The 17,360-nt window shown below is 39.7% G+C and overlaps 1 protein-coding gene across 1 annotated transcript in view; it reads right to left on the bottom strand.

Annotated features, from left to right (window-relative positions):
- LOC138617650 (transcription factor COE3-like) overlaps positions 1-10,103 on the bottom strand; it is a 67,232-nt gene extending 57,129 nt beyond the window's left edge. Inside the window, 6 exon segments of the mRNA XM_069692809.1 lie at positions 4,485-4,553; positions 6,274-6,347; positions 8,249-8,304; positions 8,601-8,664; positions 8,966-9,122; positions 9,411-10,103. Coding sequence (XP_069548910.1) covers positions 4,485-4,553; positions 6,274-6,347; positions 8,249-8,304; positions 8,601-8,664; positions 8,966-9,122; positions 9,411-9,541 — 551 coding nt within the window. The 5' untranslated portion in view covers positions 9,542-10,103.
- Positions 10,104-17,360: the final 7,257 nt, after the last annotated feature.

Here is a 17,360-nt window from a genome sequence, read left to right as displayed (position 1 = left end):
AGCTTTCAATGACTCAGTGTAAAGCTGAGGAAACATTGCAGAGAGGGTCCCATAGCGCAATGGTATGATGTTTTAAAAAAAATATATAATACAAGAAAAATAAAAAATAAAAAAGAAGGGGGAGGGGGGGGAAACACCTGCAGCAATCAACTCTAAATCACAACAACTGTGACCCCATCCACTGCATCATTTTCATTATAGATGGTGGGAGCACAATGCAAGATTAACACTACCTACCAAGTACCATCTTAATTGCCCCTCTGCAGATGCAGTGAAAACATGTCATTTAGGTACTTCATAAACAGACTTCTTTTTGCAGGTTATCAAGACAGCCGCTCAGTGGAAACACACCCTCTTTTCCAATGCTGATGTGCAATTAAAATGGTTTTAGAAATCCTCTTTGACAGTCCAGGGCTTAGCCAAAAATGTAAATGACATTAAAGGAGACAATGAATTTAATTTTGTTTAATGTCCCCTTTCGCTGATTCTCATTTACATCACATTTCCACATAAAGGGCTGACCTTATAAATACTGGCATTTGTTCAGCTTTTGGAGGTAATCACGGTTTTGCAAAAACCAGATGGGAGCACACAAATTTTCCGATTTGTTTCTTAGAAGGCAGAGGGAACCACATGTGAGACGTTCTAAGGCTGCGGTCTTTTGTTTCTGGTAAACAACTTGACAACAAGTCAAGTGCACTCTGGGAAATGACCTCGTAGGTGTTCCACAAATGAACGATAACGCAAAGTCATTTAGAAAATACAGGCTCACTAATGAGGGACATAACAGAAAGCTAAGCAAAATTTACATTAGGCCAAAATTTAATTGCATTAACACACGAACAGGTGCAGTGAGGCCTTTATAAATGAGCTAAATGAATAAAAGCCTCCCACAGCAGAACCATGTGTGCTGACCGAAAAAAGAGACAAGGGGAAAAAATAAGGGGAAAAACAAGTCAATGTCATGAATTATTCAGTGGCTGGGCTGCACTCCAAAGGTCAGTGCTCTTTGACCTTTGTGACAGGAAGTGAAAGGGAGTGCCGTGGCCACTGGAATAAATGGAGCTGACATGTTTAGATGTGGTCGAGAATCTACTTGTGAATGGCAGCGCAAATTGACACGGGATGTTAAACTGTATGAACATTAAAATCAAAATTCAAATATGGGGAGAATACACATTGATATCACATTTGCTCTCTGTCTGGCTCAATTCTTCTTGTATAAATTGCCGGAGCTTTCCGGAGTAAAATGTGACCTTTGAACTCTGACAGGCAGAATGACTCATTTTCTCTCCTCTTTCAACAACATGTGCCGTCTTATTACAAAATCCATGTGTAAGCCTGAACAATGTATCTAATCTTTCACACAAGAGAAGACAAAGTCAATATGCAAGAGAGTGAAGACAGATACCAGAGCAGGAGAGTCATCGTAAATTGAGTTATGTTTGCCTATACACTACGTGTACTGTAAATGGGAACAGCATCTAATCAGATATCGGGTACCTCATCACTATAATTCTAAAGACTCAAATTACCGACTAAATAAACCCACACCCCCACTTACTTTAAAGCACCATTAACTTATAAATGTGACATCTGTAGCACTGCTAGATTTATAAAGGGGAGAGATGATTATACCACACTGCGAAGTCATGCGGTCACAGCAACAATTAGTCACTAGATAAATTTACTGTTTCTTTTATTTAATGTAAGCACCAGCTGACTTTGAAATTTTTACTGTCGGATTTGATGTTGGAGGAAAGAAAAAAGTCTGCTCACAATATTCACAGACAATAGACTTCTTTTTTTTTTCAGTAGAACAAAATATGTGCAGACTTTTTAAAAGACCCTGTAACTTGAGTCACAACACATAAACCAGCCCAAATGCAACAAAAATAGGGCCTTTCTTCATCCAAAAAATGAATATGAATTATGCAAAGGCATCAAATGTAAGTGTTGAAATATTTAAAGACTAAGCAGTGCTGAAACTTTGTGACAGCTGTTGGGCCTATATCTAACCAACTCTTTTTTTTTTTTTTTTTTTTTAAAGAGAATCCTTCCTCTTCAAAAAATCTGAGTGAAAATCTGTATCAAAACTCTGAGAAAATAGGGTAAACAGATGTCTGGCTTGACCGCAGGAAAATAGGACACATTTGGAATGATAAGTTTCCCAAACTCCGTTGGATATGCCAGATCCATGGGAACGCCAGTTAATGTCTTGCTAGATGCCAGCTAGCTGTGTGCGCTTTCCCCTCTTACCATCTGGGAAAATGTTACAGAGAATGAACGCCATCAATGATTCACTCCAAATCTGTTTCTTAAGGTTCGGCCATGCTACTGTTTCTCTCGGAAATGTGGCAGTGCTAGCTGGTTTTCATACCGTAATTGTAGACAGATGAGACGTGCCTGATCCAACAATCAAACCTCTCCTCTAGGTTTATGTCACTCAACTATGTTCTACTCAATTGGAAATAATCAGTTTCTGCCAGCAGCAACCGCAGCACAGGTGCCTGTAATGATGTGCATGAGAAAATGACAGATGTAACAGAAATGGCTGTAAAACATGGAAGCTTTAACTGAAAGCTTACCCATATGCACAGCGGTAACAGTCAAGTAATTGCAGTAAATAATCTTACGGAGCGAGCCTACAGTGTGCTCTGGTCGTGTCGGTAACTCTTGCTAAACCCTTCAACCTTTCGCAGGCACCCCTCTCTGCAAGCCTCCCTCAGTCACTGGGAACCTGTGTGGGTCTGTTAGGGTGAGCTGACGGGCTCATAGTTACGACATGGAGACAATGGGAGGGTCTAATGAGGAACATATGCTTTTGTGTTTCAACAGAGCTGCTCATTGTGCAAGGAAAGGGATACTCTACTCCTATTCAGACTCGTCACAATGAAAATCCGAGCCCTCCCTGAGCCAGTTGAGCTTACAATATCCATCCGCTTCTTTTTTCCCCTGTTCTTTTTTTTTTCCCACCCCTCTTCTCGACTTTAATTCTCCATGCATTCATTTTGCTTATTGTACTTAAGTTACATGTTTTGTCCCGCAGATTGAAGAACAATGGCGTGCGAAACTCTAAACAGTAAAAGGCAGCAGAGCGACACAAAGCAAACATGAAAGCGGCGGAAATCGGGCAAAGTAGACGTCTCAAGTTATATGTTAACGTTTGCACTATCATCCCGTCACTAACAAATACACCTGACAAATAAATTAAGAAACCCGTAGACAGCCACAAAAAAAAAAAAAAAAACCAAAAAAAGCTCTATTTTTACTTACACTGACCTTGGAATTTTTCTGGTGTAGCCACTGAGACTGTCATCAAGAATATAAACATTCGACCACAGCATAACCAACATACAGGCGTGTGTGTGGGGATGTGCATGCGTGTGTGTGTGTGTGTGTGTGTGTGTGGGGGGGGGGTGGGTGGGTGTCTCTCTGTCTGCGTTTGTGTCCTCATCTGAGTGTGTATCTGCGTTTATCTACATGTGTGTCTGTGTGAGTTTGAGTTCAGACAGCAGTAGCTCTGGTAATCCATCCAGGCTCCCAGGGCAGCCAGCTCCTACTTCCTGATGCATGAGAAGCCGCTGGAGTGGAGTGGCAGCAACAACTGCTCAGCCCTATTTGATTACTAATAAGAGAGTTGTCCCCTCTGTCAGATACCAGGCATTCTCCACTAAGCAAACAGTGATTCCGGCTAGTCAAACATTAGCATTGCTGTCTCTCCCTACTACGTGGTGAGAGTTACATTGAGATCGACGCTCAAACTACACCCCCTACATCACCTCTATGTCCACCGCACACACCTAAGCGCGCACACCCTTATCCGCCTACCTAAACATATTCACACTAACCAAGACCTAAAGTTTCGCAGTGTCAGAAAAATGTCAATGCTTGAAAGAAGGCCATTTATTCTACCTCTTTAGAGGTAATATAAATGTGCCAGATGTAACTTCCCTGAAGGAGCAGAAGAAAACAGCAGACATAAAATGTTTATCTCTTCGAAAACAAAACTTTAATGGCGTCTTGCTCACAGCTAAGTTGAGAGAAGGAAACAGTCAATGAAAAACAACTATTGACAGTGCAAGCATCACTGTCATAAACAAAGAGAGGAAGCCAGCCAAATAAATGCGAAGTTGCCTAAGCTAATTAGGTGTATTCCCAGCATGATCCTCTAGTGATTGAACCACCTGTGATTGAACAAACCCTATCCAGGTGGTGACCGCCCCTCAGTGCACAGGTACCTGGGAAAGGCGCCCCTCAGCCACTCACACAGAGTCACCCACAGTTCCCACACTGTGGGCTATAAGATGCAAGTCAGCCCAACTGGGCCGTCTGCTACACCGAGAGGGAACTAATTTGTTCACGAGCTCATCCGTGTGCCCGCTCATCCACTCAGTCACTCATCCATTTAGTCAGTCTGACACTCACTCATTCACTTACTCATTCCCTTTTCACAAACACAGAAGAAGCTGCACACAGCCTACCTGTCAATGATCACCGGGTCTGATGGAGTCTCGTTCCTGTTTCCACAGCTTTTCTTGTCACAGCATCGGCTGCAGAAACATAGAAAGTGTGATTAAGGACAAGAAATACTTTGCTAAATAAATAGAAATAAACAAATAATACACACAAAACTGCATAGATTTATTAAGTGCATGAGAGTGTTTTTTATATTAGGGTGGGGGGGGGGGATTGCCATGAGACTTCCTTCACTCAATCCATCCATTCCATTGATGCTGATGGCTGATAAAAAATGGTGAAAACAACATGTTGTGTTGTTTGGCTTAGTGTTGGAGGGGAGGGGAGTGGGGATTGGGCCAGGAGGCAGGGGAGTCACTTTTCACAGCTTCAGCTTTTGTTTACCTCTAATTGCCAAGCTGCTATTTCTGAGGGAGATGCAAGGTGCCACCCTCAACCAATATTTCTGCGGGGCATTTATCAATTATGGCCTCAAAAGCACTAATCTATCTTCCACCACATGTTTCAACCATCTCCACCCTGAGCCTATAGCTCGCTGCCTCTCACTTCTTTGATTGGGACTTGAATCAAAACTGCAAAAATAAACAAATACATCATCCCAGCTTCAATTTGAAATGAAAACATATAAACAAATGTGAATAAGATTGATTTATGCCATATGGTGCAGAAAGACAAACAAAGATTTGGTGCAAAGCTACTGTCAGTCAACCACACGCTATTTAAATATCCTTGATTTACATGACTTTCTAGAAGCAGTAATAAAGACGTGTTTTATAGCTGCAAAATATCAAAACAAAAATATAATTCAAAAACTAGTGCATTACAAACCTAAAAAATAAGACATGATTCGATAATATATCTTAATATATATATCGACTTATGTGTTAATAAGCAGCAGTTCGAGGAGTTGTTTTATTCAGCAGCAAAATGCACTTCCTCTTGACAAAAAAAAAAAAAAAAAAAAATATTACCTCTCGAGCACGACCATATTCAATGTGTCACAAATAAGTGATGGATGCATGTATAAATTGAGCGTGAGTGATGAGTTTATGCATGGAAAAAGACAAATCATTCTCAGCTCTCATGCTGCACTTGCTCTCAACCAGTAACTTGAACAATGCACCGGTGCAACAAAGGAGAGGTTAACCGACAGTATCCGAATTCAATGTTCACAAAGCTCATGCTGAGCTCAACAATAACAACAAAAGGCGTTTTTCCTTTTAGTATCAATGACACCGCTGAATAGCAGCGCAATATGAGCAGTTGAGATTTATGTGGTTAAATGACACTAAAAGGCTTGCTGATCATTGTTGACAGGTGGGATCAACCGAGAACTGACTCTGTGCTAAAAAATAAATAAAAAAAATGATACATAGCATGCAGCGTTTATGCATAACTGAAAACACATTGTCTCTGGCAGGCTTAAATGCTGGCATTTAATTATGAAAAGAAACATTAAAAACAAACCAAAAAAAAGGTAGGAAAAAAAAAAACAGAACTTATGTACTTTGTCTCTGACTGTTTATTATACATTCAATTTCCCTTCACTGAAAAAGACAGTCAGTTCATTTTCACTGTCATATTCATATCAAAGTTGAATCACATCATATCAAAGTTAGAAATGACAGCAGCTTTCTATGTGTGTGTCTCTGTGGTTGCTGAAGGACCACAGGACAGTCTGGATTGCTGCATCATGTCATGAGTGTCAAAACTTATTGAAGGGGAGGAAATTACTTTTTGCCTCAATCTGCAAAATGAACATAACGGGAGAAAAAAAAAAAAAAGAGTGCTTACCTGCACATAATTTCATGAGTAAGAAGAACTCTGCACATTTCTGGATTCTTGTCTTGACCCTCATAAATTATGGCCTTTGAAACAAAATGAGATGGAAATAAAGTGAAAACACAGTCATCTCTTAAACACACATTAATTTGCACAAATTCACAAATAATTAGATGAAATTATCTATTGTTTTTTGACTTGATAAAATAAATCAGGGCATGAATACACATGATGAAAAACGATGCAATATAATAGAGGAGAGCAAAGGCTGAGTAAGAAACATGGTTAAAATAATCCCAGCAATCCCCATGTGTTATAAATTATATTGATTCATTTAAACATCATTTGTATATTCTTAAATTAACAATTTAAAAAAAAAAGTAACTAAGACCATTGATATCAAAGGCAACAATAATATTTCAATGGCAGCAATAATATAAAAATATAATTATAGAATAAATGGTAATAGTAATAAAGTGTATTTTTTTTATTAATCTAGATAATATCCTGTGGCTCAGACAGACAGACAGAGAAAGAGGGAGACAGAGAGATTTTCATAAGGAGAGATCCAATAGAAGTGTCATCAATATGCTTATAATCTGGGGATATTTGGGGGAAAGTGTTAATGGGCAATCTGTTGTTTATTTTGAGCCGCTAACAATGATCTTTCTGTGGATAAAAAGCGGTGTCTGGCGGTACGGTTGAGTAATTTTTGAGCATTGGCTGAAACAGATGGCGTGGAGCTATCAGTTCTGCCGCTCTTCTCTCCCTCCCTCGATCCCTCCCTCCTTCTTCCATTTCTAAGGATAGACACTTTACTCCCTCGTACTGAACCGGCACCAAGTGTAAATACAAGCAAAGCAGCACATTATTGACTAAATAGTCTACATAATAACAAAAATACAATAAACAAGAAGCATGGTGTTTTAAGTTGATATTTTATATTTTGCAGCTATTAATAAATTCTATTTTTTTTTTTTTTTTTTTTTCTTTCTGGCACGCTTCAGACTAATAAGAGAAAATGACTTTGAAAAAGTGACATATCTGAACCAGGTCGCATCACTCTCCCGCTTCCAAAAGCTGTCCTACTTGACCTGATGTGTTTCTTCTTCTTTTTTTCCTGGGAACCGGGCGATTATCTATATTGGTTTGATTTATGTGGCTATTTGCAGCTGTAGAAACAGAAATCCATAAATTGCTTGTTCTGCGTCATTGACTCGGATCATTCGCACAGGAATGTTGTCTGTGACCAGTGGTCCAGGCTTCACGGCTCTATTCAGGAGCCTCTACCTAAAGCCTCTGTTTAAAAACCCAACGTGACATGCAGAGCTGAAATAAGGATGTCTGATTTTATTTCCACAATTATACTTAAGTCTGCAAAACACTGCGTTAGATTAAAACGCTCATATTATATCGGTGTTTTTTTTTTTTTTTTGCGTTTGGCTCTGGGTTAAAATCACTCATATGTTTGGGAGGAGGAGGAGGAGGATGAGTGAGACGCACCCCAGCAAAAACATTTATATTTATATTTATGATAATAATACTTTATGCAAATTTTTAAAATATGTTTAGAGCGTCACCTCTGACTCTTTGCAGGGAGAGTCAAATCAGATCATATGGAGCAGAGGTAGTGTTTAAATTTTAATGTTGGACAAACTGAGCTTACAAAGAAGCCCAACTCTGGCGGACTAAAATTGACTTTATAGAGTCTCGCAATATGATCTGGTCAAACGTAAACAGTCAAAATGGAAGCTGTCTCTTCTTATTACAGCGGTAATTTGATTTTAGTTTGTGCCACAACTGCATTTTACAAGCAGATTTTTTTTATTTATTTTTTTGGTGGTGTGAGGGGGGGGGGGATCCTTTAGAAGTGCATATGGATCTCAGGGGTGAGAATTTGCACGGCATGTTAAGGTTTTACACAAGTGAACCGTAGACGTGCAGCGAGGTTGCACTGTGCGCAGAAACAAGTGGAACAGCAGCTTACCTGCTTCGTCATGGAATCGATTAACCGTATGTAAAGATCCTGTTCTGTTCTGACGCCTGGGGAGAGAAAAGAGAGGAGCACTTGAGAATTTTGAAGGAATTGTAGGCAATAAATAAACAAAGAAAGCCCCACAAAAAAAATCAGTCTGGTGACAAGTCATAAAAATATAAAGAGTTTCAAGAGTGATTACATTTATAAAACGATCAGCCTTTTATTTTTTTAATATTATTGTTGTTATTAGTATTATTCATCCTAGTGTTATTATTACTATGTATGGTTATATGCTCACCGACAAACTCGTGTTTGATGTGTGTGCACGTGTTTGCAAAATATTAGTGACAGTTTGACTCACCGTTGCTGTACAATAACTGTAGTTTGTAATGTATCCCATTGTTAGTTTTTTCACTGGTTGGTTCCTGCAGAAGACAACAGTTTGTGAAAATCAGTATCAATACAACAAGCCGCCTATATCACTGCCACATGTCTGAGTGTTGCAAAAGAAATTATTTATAGTTTTTGGATGTGCAAAAAAAAGACGAGAAACGGCTTTAAACGACTCTCAGTCGTCAACGAATTGAGTGTTGTTGTTTTTTTTTTTTAAATCAATATTACACGTGACTTCCCCTTAGTAACCCATTGCCATTTCAGAGAACATAATTTCGATACATGTGCTGATTATGTACAGGGGTGCATGTATTTCTAAAATACACCGCTTACTTTATCTTTCTCCACAAAGTCCACAAAAGCTGTCCTTTCGATCTCCACGGGCTGACCCTGTCTGTCATACAGCGCCAGGACGAAATGGAAAAAATTGGATTTTCTGAGGTTGGAAGGGGGCTGCTTTTCATAATGTGCCCGTGCCAAGCCGACACCGCTGCGGGGAGAAAACAAGAGACCATCTCGGTTAAGCACCGGACACCGGGGATACTAGATGATGGAGAAGCTGATGGAAACATTGGAGATGCAGAAGCACGCTTGAGTACGGGGGAGATTTCTTGATTTGTCACAATAATGGGTAATCTGATGTAATGAAAGAAGGGAAAGCCGAAGGGGGGGCATTTATTGGGAGACCGTAATTGATACAGAGTATTCAGGGGATTGAGGGGTCGATATGATGAGGAGGGAATGCGTGAGAAAAATCAGATGCTTTTGGCATGCGTACCTTTGGGCGGCTGTGTTTGCATCCACCACCCCAGCTGTGTGCATCCAAGAGCGGACCGAGTTCAGTCCACCCAGCGGTTCCTCCTTCATCGTCGTCCCACCCCGCGGTATAGTTTCCTGAATCCCAAACATTTAGGACAATTTGCGTGAAAAAGAGCCTCCTGCGAAATTAGGGAAATAAACGTCCAAGCGTGTTATCCTTCAGGGTTTTTTTTTTTTTCACGGGATAAGTAGCGAGAGCCGATTCAGACTTGCGAGGGAAAACCCGGTCCACAGGTCTTGCCTCCCTCTTCAGTCCGTCCGATGTGAACAATTCTCAAAGTGCTGTACTTAGTTAGAGCGGTATCCACAGACTGGAAAAGTGAATTGTTCAATAGACAAGATTTTTTTTGTGTTGCTATTGTTCCTCTGTTTTTCTTTTTTTTTTCTTTTTTTTGTGCTATTCACAGAAAAATCGATGGCAGTTGTTTGTGTTTGTGGGTGATGCTGCTCTCAAAGTGCCCACATCCCTGAAGCACCGCATCCAAAACCTTCAGGACTTCTTGTTGAATAAAAAACCCACTCCTGAAAAGGTGCTGCTGCTTCTCCACAAGACAAACACAGGCAAAGGCTGATCACCAGTGGAGGTGTTCCTAGTACACAGGAGAGGTGGATAAGGGGCCCTTTCGCGTCGTGCAGGATGGATGGGAACATGCAAAACTAAGCCCTCTTTCCCCGAGGACTGAAATCTTTCCCGGGAGCCAAAACTCTAAACCCACGGGAGAGGCGCTGTCAGAATATGACGCTGAAGGGGCGTGGTTTTGACCAAATATGGAGCTCTGACGGTTCCTGTCAGGCAGTGGCGCTCCAATGTACGGGTACAGCCCTATAGTGCAGCAGCCTGAGAACACTCATTCGCTCCACTTTTCCTCTTGCTTAGGCCCTATATGTGGTGAGTTTTGATTTTTTTTTTTTTTTTAATGATATGGAAAATTCAACCGGGTGTAACCATCACACATAATGAGGAAAAAAATAATAATAATAAAAAAATACATAATAATAACTCGGGATTCATTGCTTATTATATTTAACTGGCCTAATGATTGCAATTTCCGTGATTAGGTTTATTATATAGGATTGAAATTAATAGCATTTGATATATTTATTGGATTAAAGTTGTTCTGTTGACTTGACAAGATTGTTTGTTCACTGATGTATCGAAAGCATCTCACTAGCTGTGAGAACACAGGCCATAAATCATATTTTAATAATGGCAGATCATGTTTCTTCATATAATTGATATATTTTTATTGTGCATTTTAACCCGACGCTGCGGGTTATTTTATTGTAATTAAAATGTTGCCTAATTAATATAACGCTGATTTCAGAAAATCAGACATGATTATACATCTATTAATTTGCATTAAGTTTTCATTGACAATTTTTAACAACAGATAATTGACTTTCAATTGTTTCGCTGTGTATCGCAGGGATAATTTCTTTAGTTGTTGCGCTTCAAATCAAATATGAAAAAAGTTTGAAAATCAGACAGGTTTTTTTTGTTTGTTTGTTTGTTTTTTAATGATGTCAAAATAAAACAGTCACATCGCTGAGCCATTTACTGGAGATAAAGTCAGATGTTTTGACCTCTTCTATGGACTAAAAATCAGAGTCACAGTGTCTCATGGCATTAAACAAACTTCAGGCGAATCCATGGTTCCGTGTCTTCCTTATTTCATGCACGTCCAGTAAAATCAGTAATAATCAGAAACATCTTAATCATTTTTAAAGAGCCAACTGCCTACATGTCCGACTCTGTCCGAGAGGGACAAGCAAGCAATTCGGTTCATTAGTGGTGAAAAGGGGGAGAGGATGGAGGGAGAGAGGGGAGGGAGCGAGGAAGAGAGATGTGTGCTATATCCTGAGCAATCTATCTAGCTGGTGCTGAGGGTTAATAGCTGCTGCCAAAGATAAGTGAATTATAAGCTGTTGCTTTCACCTCTACACAATCTATTGCCAAATTGCCCAGTCACAAAATGAGAGTGTACATTTTTTACTTTTTTTAAAAATGTATTATTATTTAAGAGAAATACAAGTTTCAATTTGTGGGGAAAATATCAGAGAAAAACTCAAAGGGGGCTCTTTGTTAATTGTTATTTTCCTCTTAGATGAAATAAACCGAGACGCGTGTTGTAAATGTTTTGTCTGTTCTACCGAGATTGCAAATATCTTTTTTGCACAGAACTCACTCTTGCTTTTTTTTTTGCACAGTTTCAAGTCGCTTATTAGAACTTAACCCCTGATTACACGCACCAAGGCGATTTAAATCTGATTATCAAATTAGGCGACTTTGAGACAAATCCTCTTAGATCTGATACTGTTGACTGGAGAGGGAAAATGGATCTCCACACCCGTCACGTAGGTAACGATGCTGTCCTGAAAGGGAGTTTTAAACCGTATTTGACAACAAATGCAGCTGCCCCGCTATTTCAGAAGATATTAAAGGAAAATGAATGCAAATCTGTGTGCAGGAGCCATCTGGACGTGGAGAGAGGGAGTCAGCTGCTCCACACACTGAGGCGCGGAGCCTGAATCCGTCTCAGCTCATTCTGTGGGATCATCTGCGTGGTGGGCTTACACCGTGGAAAATGCGCTCTTCATCATTAGGTGAAATGTTCGCATCAAAATAAAAGAAATGTTGATCCCCGTTTGCTTTTAGTGGTTGCATGCATGAAAAGTTTGCACGGGCTTGGAATAACAGGATCTTAGTCACATTTTGTCATTACTCACACCCCCTCCCCTTCTCCCCCCCAAAAAAACACACACAAAAAAAAAAACCCAAAAAACCTTGTCTCTCAGCCGCATGCTGGAGGTAAGTGATGGGTGTCAAAAAGGGAGACAAGTGCAAACTATTTCTGATCTCTGTATCTCGGCCGCATTGAGCCAGGCTGAATGCTCGTTTAAATGACCGGCTGATGACACAGGGGCCTGTTATCTCATTTTTCTATTCAGTGACCACAATGAATGAACCCCCAAAGATTTGGGCCTGACATAAAACCAAACTCCTCGAGACGCGTGGTTTCCAATAAAAAAAAAATGTACAGGGTGACTTCGCAGACCTCCCGTCTCGACGGGACGAGCCTCCTCCGTATTGAGGGTGACGTCTTCTTTTTTGTGTGAATTTACGGGGCGAGGCCCTCATGATCTCCTTAAATTTGCATGTAAATGGCGACATCAGCCTATACGCGTGCCAGGGGCCAGCGGGCCTCCCAGATGTCAAGGCAAAGTCAATCAACCGGCCGCTGCCCAGCTGTCCATCGATGCACTTTATTGGGACAACACTTTCATTATGCTCACCTGCATTGTTTCCTAATGGATTGATTGGCAAAAAGCGTGGGGAAAAGGAGGGAATCTTATTAGCAGCCACCAAGCAAGTTCGCTCACGGCTTTATCACAGAGGTTGTTTTAAACTGATCTCTTTTTTTTTTTTTTTTTTTCAATTAAATGTGAATCAAATATGCCTACAGTTTATGCATCATTCCAAATTCCATATGGAACAAATAGGCAGTCAGCCCACTTATTGTTTATGGCAACGCCATAGTTTTGACCAACAATATTTTTTTTGTATGTGCTTGAACTTGACATTTATCTATTTGCATGATGTGTGCAAGTTACCACGCAAAACAAAACCAAATTCTGTTAGATATCCATGCAGCCTTTGTTTTAAATATTCTCTTACTTGTAGCTGTATTATAAAAGATCAACTTTAGTTCATACTTATGCATTTGCAATTTTTTTTTTTTTTTTGCACGAGTGGGAAAAATTACACAATACTTTAAAAAAAATGTCAAAAATTAATTTACAAAAATATTTGATTCCGCATTACAAAAAAAAAGCCTCACTGCAAACTTTGTCTGAAGAAGCTGTTATTAGTTATAGGCCTAATATATGCACGTCCGAAATTCGATATGACACATTCAAATATCATATTAAAATACAGTTTACACGTTATTTTTAATTATAGTAGTAAAACACAAATGGCCAGCAGTGATGAGATCAATCATGTAGGCTATCCATGTCAAGTAGTTATAGCTGATAGACGGACAGCGCCCCTCGTTGGTTACACTTGAGATCATTGTGCCGATATGAGGCAGCTGTGTTCTTCACTGACAAGATAGCTAAATCTCAACTTGGGTTTAACAGCCCCCTCCCCACGCAGGCCCCCCGTGCGACAACACAGGTTTATATTCAGGGAAAATAATAATAAGAAAAAAAAAATCCACAAATTGCAAAAGAATTCAGAAAAAAATTACAGGCCAGCGTGTACGCTGGCATAAAATTTGTGCAATTAAATTAAAATGCATATTTGCAGAGCGAAAGGAGGGCAGAGCGTGTTGTTGCGTGTTTCAAATCACACTATTATTATTATCATTATTGTTATTTTCATTTCCCCCAATATTATTGTTATTATTATTATTATTATTATTATAATTATTATAATTTAAGATTCACTTGTGTACCTTTTAGATGCGTTTATTGTCTGAAAAAAAAAATTAAAATTTAAAAACACATTATTTGACACAGTGCTGGTGTGACCTCACATTTCGTCACTAACTTCTGTCAGAGTGCTCATGTTAATTGTGTGCAGTGGTGAGTTCTGTCAAGGGCATTGCCCGTGCGCACAATTTGCATTTCCATTCTGCTGTGGAAATGATGAGAGAGTTTCTACGCGGTTTAGAGCCTCGCGGCGCAGTCTGTGGGCGAATTACATTTAAAGAAGGCGAGAGAAATTAAATAAGAAACCGAGACCACTTCAGGGCTATTAACATCTAAAATATCCCCTGGAAATTTAGACCAAAATACACATGACCAAATACCCAGGATACCTTCGCTCTTATGCAGCCCCGTCTTGATTGTGTCCATCACTGTTTTGTGGGCCTATCTAAAATTCTTTATTTAAAAAAAAAAAAGTTATCACAGCGCCTCACATTTCTCAGTAGCGTTGATGGAAGTGAGGCAAATTTGATTATTCAGCTCGAAATCGGAACATAATAACTTATAATACAGGCGCCCTACTGCCAAACAGATGTGACACTCAGAAAAATATAAGTGCAAAAATCTGACTTTAAAGGTCATTTAAAAATCTCATCAGTAAGTATGATATGGGCACGTGTTGCATCGGTGGCCTCCAAAACGGGAGGCATCAGCTTTAACCTTGTTCTTTTTTTTTTTTTTTTTTTTTTTTTTAAGAGCGTCTGTGCATGCATGACCAAACAGGCAGCAGCCTTTGCCTCAGCACTCAGGAGAACTTTAATTTGCCTGTTGACCCCTGTGATGGAGGTGTTGCCAATTTACAGTGATACTACTCTACCTGCAAGAGTCCAATAATTATCAAGTTACTCCCATCAAAATGTATATTTCCAACATGTTGCATCATTGTGTTTATTTTACTTGTACAGAAATTGCCATCATTAAGGAGACATGTTTTGATGGTGATTGGCAAGGTGTCTCATATGTGAGCAGTGCAGTACAATTCATTGCCACTTTACAAGTGAATTTTTGATTTTAGTCAGAGATCCTTATTAATATTGAACTGTGTTACTATTAACAGAAATGTTAATTATGATGTCAAGACGGAGAGAGTCAAGGTGAAAGCTGCACAGCAATAGCTAAAAATAATCCATGCCAGCCAGAGTACAGTATGATCCTGCAGAGGAGTGTTACTGGCAGGGGACCTTTTTGCTGCAACAAAGAGGTGGAAAAGAGGAAGTAAATGAATTAGAGTACAAGCCAGATTTTGTCTTTGTTTCATCCACACTTGTCCTGTCCCTATTTTCCAACCTCTCCCTTTTCCTTGCTATTGGAAGTGCAGCAAATTGTATAATGCTGGTCTTTGTTCTACAGAGTCAAGCCACATGAATAGCCGTCCTGAGCACACACAAAAACACACTGACAAACTGATCATCTTAAAAAAGCAACGCCCTGGTGCTCACTTGGCCTACTTTCCACGGCAGCACTGGGACGTGGGAAGAGGAATAGAATTCAGGGGAGGATGTTCCTGCACTCTGGGAAACATTCAGTATAGCAAGTGTGATGCACATAAACATAGCCTTTGCATTGTCAACCTTAGACCGCATTTGCCCCAGATAACTAGTCCCCATGTGCTAGACTATTCTCTTTGACTTTGCAATTGAAATCCTGAGAAGATTATGCCAAAGCTAAAAGAGGCAAACTCCAGGGTGGGATTTCAATTGTCAATTCCTGTTGGATTTTATAGCATTATGACATATAGTACACCATCTGTTACACTTCCTGTGACTAGGTCTACATCTGCACAAGTGGAGCGTATTGATGTGAACATCAGTACAGCTAAGACCTACGGTTCTGAATGGACAGTAATATTCAATCACCAATATTTTCCTCTCCCACTATTTAACACAGATGTCTGACTAAGCCCCGGGGTCTCTAGGTTACAAAACATAAGAGCAAATTAGAAAAGGTGCAGGAAAGTAACCACTCCTAACTTTAGCGAAACAGACTTCCTGAAGCGCTAGATAATCTGGGGCTTCTATGTACACCGCCTAACCAAATGTCGACATCTGTGAGGGTGTGCATAAAGAAAAGCTCCTCAGAGAAACGGGGGATAATAATCTTAGTTCCCCTCACCTTCAGCTTGCCCATAGGGGCTTAAAAGGGAGATGAAGAAATCCTATGTAAACATGCCAAGTCAAATTTTCACTTGAAATGTGACATAAAGGCAAAGGGCAACCTTGGTGCATCACTAATGTGCTTCCACACATGAGTTTTCAATGCCCCTGGATGTAAACAACTGATGTATTCAGTCCATGGTTTGAACACAGACTCACTGTGCACACTTAGGATGTTTGAGCATCTTTTTTTTTTTTTTTTTTATCTACGACTGTACGTCTAGTGCATATAGGTGAGGAGCCCAAAGAAGTCAACACAGAGCTTGTACACAATCAGAATCTCTTTACTCAATAGCTCCACGAAAGTGAGTTTTGCTCTCCTGAGAAACTAACAAAGTTTGAGCATCTGTTCCATCATGTAGTCTTTGTTGAGAAATTAAATATTGAACTGATCTAGTGTACCATGAATGTTTCACTCACATAGTGATTAGAGAGACTGGAGAGGCAAGACATCGCAGCACTTTACACTCCACTTTAATATACTGTATTTGTTGGTCTTGCCTTTAAGTGTCTCATCCACCAGATTGTATTGTTGTGAGAGAAAATGTTTTTTAATGTTGCATCAATTATACTTAACATGCATGTGTAACTCGACACACAAAACAAATTTACATACATGTTCTGTATGTGCACAAATGCAATCATCCACAGTATGAAATGTACTGTATAGTGTCAATGTAATTGGAAAAACAAGTTTTGGTTTTATGATTTAATTATCAACCTGGTGGCATTTGTTTTTACAATTTGATGTCATTGTGCATATAGAAAAAGTACTGATTTAAATTGGTTTTCTTGTTCAAAATAAAGCATTCAAATCAACACTTGTCTCAAGAGAGAGATCCCTAATGATGGGGTTTTTTTGGTGTTTTTTTTTTACACAACATTTTTGGATTAAAATGAGCAGACCGAGGTAACATGCGAGCAGGAGAAAGAAACGGTATCATCACAGAGATCATAAAATGGTGTCGTGAGTAGTCTTTTGTCCAGGACCATAGGAGAGTTCTGTTGCTAAAGGGAAGGACAAAAGCAGAAGGCGCCACGGGTATAAGGTTCCCCTGAGCAACAATACCGAAAGTTTCAACTTGCAGCACATGGGTGTAACTTTAACTGGAATACTGTGGATCAAAGACTCACAAACAAAGTGGGTGGAAATGCTGGAGGAGTGTCTGTGCTCAAGTGAAGGACAGGTTCACTAGAGAGAAAGCGGGAACGACAATTTATGAAACACAGACCAGGCAATCAAGGCTAATTACTGGGACTGTGTT

This window comes from Brachyistius frenatus, unplaced genomic scaffold (assembly GCF_029030835.1).
Source record: "Brachyistius frenatus isolate BFR_SWC_R1_liver_20210118 unplaced genomic scaffold, ASM2903083v1 Contig_13, whole genome shotgun sequence".
NCBI lineage: Eukaryota > Metazoa > Chordata > Actinopteri > Embiotocidae > Brachyistius > Brachyistius frenatus.
The sequence above is the reverse complement of the archived record's forward strand: the minus strand, read 5'-3'. Positions and strand labels throughout refer to the sequence as shown.